Source organism: Capsicum annuum, chromosome 3 (assembly GCF_002878395.1).
Source record: "Capsicum annuum cultivar UCD-10X-F1 chromosome 3, UCD10Xv1.1, whole genome shotgun sequence".
Lineage (NCBI taxonomy): Eukaryota > Viridiplantae > Streptophyta > Magnoliopsida > Solanales > Solanaceae > Capsicum > Capsicum annuum.
The window spans coordinates 264,711,416-264,719,415 of NC_061113.1; the positions used below are offsets into that span (position 1 = coordinate 264,711,416).

Sequence of the window (8,000 nt, forward strand, 5' to 3'; positions counted from 1 at the left end):
ACATTAACTTCCCTCAAACAGAACATATTCTTTGTTATTGTTTGGGAATTGGGAGAAACGTTGAAAAATGTGGAAGCTAATTCCGTAACGTTGAGGTAGATGTAAAAAATATTATAATGCATATGTTTACGTTAATTTGATGTGTAATTATCAATGAATAATTTCTGATTTCCTAAAAAAGAATGTATGTTTTCTAAAATTGTTTTCCCTTTTCCACTTGACGTGCCCAAAGGGGTACATTCATTTCTTGTTTTGTTGTTTGGCTGTGGCATCGAAATTAAGTCATGCGTATACACGAGCTCTTGTCGTCACTACCTCACTAATAGTATGTACTGCTCATGATAATTTGGATTCTACTAAAGTAGAATGTTTCACGACTCATTGGTTCCTTGCACTTCCACCAGCCACCGCGGGTTTTCTGGACTCGCGGTCATACTGTTGTAAGTCTCACTTCCAAACCGTCAAACGTACAACTCAATTCATTATTTCGTAATGTAAACATGTCTACTGTGTGTAGAGGACCAGAGAAGAAAAAGCAGGAGGGGTAGGAGGAGGAGGCCTCCGCCACTTTTTAAAGTTGGCTATTTTCAATTACTGCATTAACTACTTTCACTAAATGGAAGATGGAAAGAAAGAAACAAACAAGGAACGAAAAAGTAACTTGAATACCTAAATTTTCACCTATTGGCGAGAGTTCGATTTCGCACCTTGAAATTCATTCCCCTTCTACCATGTAATTAACTGTTTTAAAAAAGGTCTAATAGGTAAAAGGACTGAAGAAAAGAAGAGAAAATTGCTCACATTTTGTCTGGTGTACACCTCCCCCATGCATATCAATCACACAGGAAGTGTTTCAATCTAGAGTTTTCTGAGATCACATCCCAGTCTCTTTATGATACAGCTTCTCTGCTTTCACAAATTCTACAATGTGATTCTTTCTAAACCAAGATATTTCCCTTTTTTTCTTTCAGACATCTGCTGCATCTTATAGTTTTCTTTTTTAGATAAAGACATTTACTGCATCTGTCAGAAGTAACAATAGATTCACACTCATGGATAGAAAACAACGGAAGAAGTTTCTCATTCCAGCAGAATACAAGTAAATAGCAAAGAATCGAATCAGTATAACCTCCCTCAATGTGCTCAACCAGTTTACCAGAATTCACAGTTGATACACAACCGAAAATCCCAAACTGAGGTAGAACTTGGAAGTAGTCCAATATTGACAGCCATACAATTTCCACAATGTTTTAGTCATGCCACTACAACATCCATATGTGGAGTTAGTGATTAGTTGTTCGGAAGGTTAGAAGGCAAGAGACTAACCACTTCCTGATGATAATAATAAAAAGGACAAGAAAAAATGGTTTCAATTATTTGAAGGAACTGCTTGTGTTATTTAGAATGCCCTGCTTGTGTATTGGTTCCTCTCTTTTTTAATACACCTACCCCCTCATTCCATAAGGATCCCATTTACTCCACCAATGAGCAGAATCCACCTGTTGACGGTGGAGTTCCTCTACCACGAAGCAAGCCTCCGTTGTGATGGTTCTTCTTATTCGAAGGGAATATAACTCATATTCTGAGAAAGTTTTTTTTCTTTTGATTGCCATTTGCTGAAGGAACTGGTTTTTTCAGTTATAGCACCAAGGTACAGCAACTTACAAGCAGCTCGTTCTTAGGCATATTTTCCTGATAACCATAATCAGAGCATGTCCATATTCTCTTCTTTTTCCTGAGTGATTATGAACTCTCACCAAGCGTATATTGGCATCATGATGAAAAATTCATAAGCCTCACATCTTATCCGCCAACTAGAGGAGATTCCCTCTGCATTTATTCTAAGCTTTTTCCATAGTGTATGGATTAGCCCTCTTATATTCTTATCAGCCTCTATAGGGTCAGTTATACAAGAATAAGGTCACTTAGTTTTGATTTTGGAAAATGACTTAGTGCCTTGCCTTTTATCTCTCATCAAACTAGCAAAGAATGTGTGTGACCATAAAAACAAACAGAACCAAAGGATCATAACTGGTCAAGGCCTTATAAAGATTACCTTGTACAAGTTTTAAGAACTCAAAAATATACCCTTTCCAGAAGAAATTTCACACGATAAAAATCAGACAAGATGGAGAAAAACCACTTCACCAATTGCAAGTACAATGAGTAACTAAAACAAAAACAAAAAAATGAAGCGTAATGTACAGAAGAACTCACCTAAGCCGTATTGATCAAATTTATCATATTGACGATCAAGATCCCAGCACTCATTGCTACAAAAGAAAATCAGGAATAACAGGTGATTGTGCTGCTAACGTTACAGCTACATCTGCCCTTTGTCAGGATTTATGCTTTCCATGGTGATGGCTAACCTTCTGTTTATCTCCCTCTTCATGTTCATCTCTATCTTTTGCAGTACTTCTATGTTTCTTCTCCTTACCACGAGAATGGCGTTTGCTTCTTCTCAAACTTGCATTTTCAAGTTCAGAATTCACAATGCTTTAGAGTCTTCTTTTAGTACAGAAGACTTGTCTATATCTAACTTGTCCTTCTGTCTTCTCTTACTAGATGACTTGTCAGACTTCTTAGTTCGTGAAGATGATGTTGTTGCTTCATCACCTAAAAGAACATCTCACACAGCACCAGAGATTAGGTCATCATTTGACTCAACCTTTTTGGCAGGTATAAAAGGTCCATTTCCATCGTCCCGTTTCACTACTGAAACTACTACTGGCCTAGGCTTCGCTTGGTTCGCTTGGTTCTCTTTTTTCTTAGGGAAGAGAGATTGTTCCGTCAGCTTAACCAGATCATCAGCCTCATCATCAGCATTATTTCCAGTCTTAAGGTCATTAGCAGGTGGGTAGTCATCATATACCATCTCCTTTTTCTGTGACTGCAAATAATATAGCCCATGGCGTTTATGATGCTCAGCAAGAAGAAATGTTGATTCAGTTGATTCAACTTCTTCTTACTTTGCAGATCAAACATGGTAACATCAACTTTTTCAGAGGAAATTGATCTTCCAAGGGAGAAAGAAGTAGGTATATGCAACCCAAGGTCACCACATATGGCATCCAGATCAGCCAGATTTTGATTAAGCACCATTCCTTCAGGCACAGGTACCCTTTCCTGAGAACTGGCTGAAACTGGACCAAGCTCTTCTGAAAAGGCTTCAGCAATTAGTTTGATCATTTCATGAGTCTTCCTTTGTCCCTTGTCATTATCTTCTTCCCTTTTCACCAAGTAACCAAGTAATTCTTCTCTAATCAGTTCAACCAAACCAAGGACATTTCTTGACCTCTCCAGTATCTCCACGTCATGGCTTCCTGATAGTGGACCTAATGTTGTTTCTACGAAATTTAATATGCTAACTATAGATTCTTCAGTGATTGGCTCCACCTTTGAGGAAGTTGAGGACAACCACTCATGAGCAACAGACATATCCTCAAACTCTCTACTGAAACATCCCTAACATGTCGATGTAACATCCTGGGATTCAACCCCCCATCATCTGTGTCACATTCAGCAACTGGTTCAATTCCTACAAACTGAGGATTCTCCTGTACTCTTCCATGCATCAGATCTTCCACTCCTTGGGAAGCTGAAGAAATAACTCCCTTGGTAGAAATACAATAATGCACACAAAAGGTAAGTACTTTGAATGCAGACTGGATATATACAGCTTTTATTGATGACGGCAATAAACTGGTTCTTGGTTGCAGCACTGCTTCCACAAGTTCTGATGGAATTTTTGAAAATCGAACATACTCCCCTGACACCCAAGCAGCTGCTGACAAAATCCTGCGCACGAAAGGATTGCCGAGCAATGCAGGATCAATTAGCAAATCACGCCCAACTCGAACAAGTTGTGGTCTTGCATCTTTGACTCTCATAACTATATCCACAAGCTGGTTCTCTATTTCCTCCCCCTTCTGACAGTGTGGAATTTTCGTCATTTCCCCAAGAAGTGATACATACCAATCGAAATCCACAATTATCTCATACACATTTCTCGAACAAGCCAACAAGATGCATCCCAGAATCTCATTACAAAACTCCGGGTCCAACTTAAGAGCATAATTAATCAAAACCTTACAAATATCCGTCCATTATCTTCAGAAACCATAGCCAAAACAAGCTGCAAGACCTCGAGTTTAATATTTGCATCCGCATCACTCAACGATTTGATCACAAATCCTTGTTCTCCATGACTGCCCACAAATGTTTAGGCGCAACAATAGTAAGCGCTTGCAAACCAAGATACTTGAGATTCGGATCATCATCATTCAAAAACTCCTTAATTTTCTCAACAGCAAGCCTCACAGCAAACTCATACTCACTAAAACTACTAACAATAGTCCTCACGCACTCAAAAGACGACGACTTTGCACCCGTTCTCTTCAAATGATCACAAATCGGCTCCACCAACCTTTTCCCTAACCTCGGCTCCAACGGAGCCAGCTCCACAAAAATCTTCAAAAACTTAATCAACAGCCAATTATTCTAGAATCCACAAATATCTTACAAAACTCAGGCGCTAATGGAAGATACGACTTTGCCTCTTTTCTTGCAAGCTCACAAAAAACACCCACAACAGCAGATACGATACCCGGATCAGAATTCTCCAAATCTCTTAAAACAAACCCTAACGGCATCAGGATACAACCCTAACGGTTTATTTTATGTTGTCTAAACTTACATTTTTATTAGAAGCCGACTTTGATTGATTGGTTACGATGTTATTCGAAGCTTGAACACTATGTAGATAAGTAAAACAGTCCAGGCATAGTTACAACAAACAGCAAAATCATTATTTAAAAAAGAAACTTGTAGAAGAGTAGAAACACTGGAATTGATGAAAACAAGACTTTGATTGATCGATATAAAAATAAAGATAGTCTGATACAGCAAAACTCCACTATATGCGAAATCCATCACAAAGAGACCTACTTTGATAGATCGGTTGCCATCTTCTAATTACTTCCTACCGGAAGGGCCTCCCCTATTATAGTTTCTCCTTCCTCCATTACTTCTTCTTCCTGTATATTTCTTGTTTCCCTTACTTGCCACCGTTGTTGTTGTTGTTGATGATGAGTTTCTAAACACACTCCAGAGGTCCCATGCTGTCGTAGCCACACTAGTCACTGTACTAAACACATCAAGCAACTTATCAAATCTCTCTTTATTATTATTATAATTATAATTTTCCTCCTCCGATGGACTGGTACTAGTGGTAGGATTCGCTTTTTGCTCCTGCAATAAAGCCTCGTACATGTAAAGCAAGGAACAAGCCCCTGAAAAATCGGGCAGAGGAAACTTGGATGAGATTGTATTTCGATAGGGGGAGTATTGACTTGGCAAACCGGCGAGAAGTTGAACAACCAAATCTTGATCTGATATTGGATTGCCGATTGCTGTTAGTGAATCGGCTGTGGATTTCAGATTTTTCACATACGATTCGATGCTCTCACCATCACCCTTTCTGATGCTGTGAAATTGCATTTTCAGTTGTTGACCTAAAATTGTTTCATCTCTTGAACCCAACTCCAATTTTGGCATAGACATACTTTTACTATCATCAGTATCTGATGGAAAACTCATGGTTGCTTCTTGTATTCTCAAATCTGGATAAATGCCCTAACACCTTATTTGGGCGGTTATTAAGGGGTCGTTTGGCCTTGAGAATTCCACTTCTTTTTCATTCAAAAAAACTAGTATTTGTCCTCGGATGCGCGAAAAGTGTCGGGGGGAAAAAAAGGGCAAGCGCTTCGCAATCTTACTTTATATTTATATCACAGATTATTTTCAAAACTTAAATTCATGATCTCCTAATCATATGAAAATAACTTTATCAGTTACTCTAAGGCTCCTCTTCAGAAAGCAAAAATATCATAAAAATTACTATTTATATATTTGGCCATATTAAAATTTTTATTATTTTATCATTAATGAAATTTAAATAACTCGATCCAAGCATTTATAAGAAGGTCACTAAGGTAGTAAAATTATTTTTTCCATCTTTAATTTTCTTATACATTTTATGTTACGTGAATTTAGAGCTTATTTAAATTAAGTTATTTTAAGTGTTTTTATCAAAATAGTTTTAAGCATTTTTATAGTATTTGTGTAAAATAAAAGTATTTTAAATACTTGTTTTAAACCTATAGAAAAAAATATGTCAAGAAAATCATAAGTTGTAAGCCTGATTTATAGCTTTTGACTTTTAAGTAGTTCGGCTATTAAAGTTTATTAATAAATCCTCATTTTCATTGGTTGAATAGAAAGATTCTTATCACTTATTAAATGATTATATCTTATTTTCTTATTTTTTAAGTTAATCATAGTAATCATTACTTAAAAATAATTCTTTTAAGACTAAAATTCTATTTTATCTTTATAGCATGCTAGATACTGAACTCATAACCCTCACCCAATTAGCAAATTTCACAAGTAATAAATAAGTTAACTATTTTTATTATTTCTTAGTAACAACTAACCATTGTTTGTAAAATTACTGTAATGAGAAAATGATTGCCAAGCTCAAAGATGTCAATTAACTCTTATTTTCTATTAGATTGTCATATGTTTATATTGGTCAAATGATGAAATTTTAATGAAAGCAAAATTACAATACAAAGAAAGAAAAGCGAAGCAACATGAATTTGAAATTATATTTACTGTTTGTTGATTATATTTTGGACATTCACAGAAATCATTTTTGAAGATTTGAATTAATACCTAAAACATTTTGCTTTACAACATGCTTCAATATATTTCATCTCTCATCAAAGTTTGTTGTTAGCTATTTATTTTCGTGGCTTGAGTTCCACACAAAGAAGAATAAATTTGCATCAATTAGAAGTTGAAAATTTCCTCCAAACCTCACAATAAAGTATCAGTTTCAATTAAAACAGGCCTCCTATATAAATTAGAAAATGGGGAAAGGATAGAAACGACACTTCAAATTAAACTATTTCCATAAAAATGGCCATGGAATTTAAGTTTCACTTTCTAGCCTTTTCAATTTACTGACTTGTTCTATACCGTTTCTACACACCTTCTATACAATTTTTATACATATCTAATACATATAAGTATTCTATACGAAAATTATACAGTTTTGATACACAATTTATACAATAACTGTACTTTTTTTTTTACATGTTTTATACAATAATTATATAATTTTCATACACTTTTTATATATTTTTTATATATATTTTATACATATACATATTTGATAGAATTATACAACTTCTATACATATATCTTATATAGATACATATTCTAGTTAACAATTATATCATTTTTATATAATTTAATTATTATTTCTAAACAATTAAAAAAAAAAGAATATTTGATCAATTAAAAAATTTTATAGCAAAAAAAAATTAAAATATTTTAAAAAGGACCGAATTACCCAAGTTGAATACTGTATCAGTATTGTAGATAACTTGTATCAGTATTGTATATAGACTGTATATGGACTACGTAGGCTAAAATGATCCAAATTAGGAAAATGCTATAAAACGAAAATAGTATGTTCGACTGGCCAATTTTTGAAAAGTTTTCAAACTTGGGCTATTTTTTTTAAAAAATGCTATAGAGTGTCATTTTCCCTTAAAAAAATCCTTAACGTCATTCCATTTCTAAGAAGTAAAATATAAATTATCACAAAAATGTCAAACTCATTTGAAAATTAGCTACAATTGAAAAAATTAATAAAAGTTAATTAAAATATAGTAAGACCAAAAAAAATTTTAATATACTCTTTAAAAAAAAACTGACTAAGTAGAGTGATTTATGAAAAATATCGTGTTAATTTCAATATATTATCAAAAACATAAATGCACATTTCAGTATATTATAAATAAAATAGAAAGAAAATGTCCAAGATAACATAAATGCACATTTCAATATATTATCAATTTTATGAGAAAGAGGCGATATCCTTTCAAAGGTGATTATCAATATATCGTTTGGTGTGAGGTATAAGTAAT

General features: G+C 34.4%; 1 protein-coding gene across 1 annotated transcript; it reads right to left on the minus strand.

The window, feature by feature from the left end:
- Positions 1-2,119: 2,119 nt before the first annotated feature.
- LOC124896918 (AP-3 complex subunit delta-like) lies at positions 2,120-3,956 on the minus strand. The gene is made up of 5 exons (XM_047408795.1): positions 3,440-3,956; positions 2,995-3,338; positions 2,637-2,893; positions 2,373-2,469; positions 2,120-2,170 (listed from the first exon to the last, which is right to left on the minus strand). Exons 1-5 carry the CDS (start codon positions 3,954-3,956, stop codon positions 2,120-2,122), a joined length of 1,266 nt encoding a protein of 421 aa, XP_047264751.1.
- Positions 3,957-8,000: the final 4,044 nt, after the last annotated feature.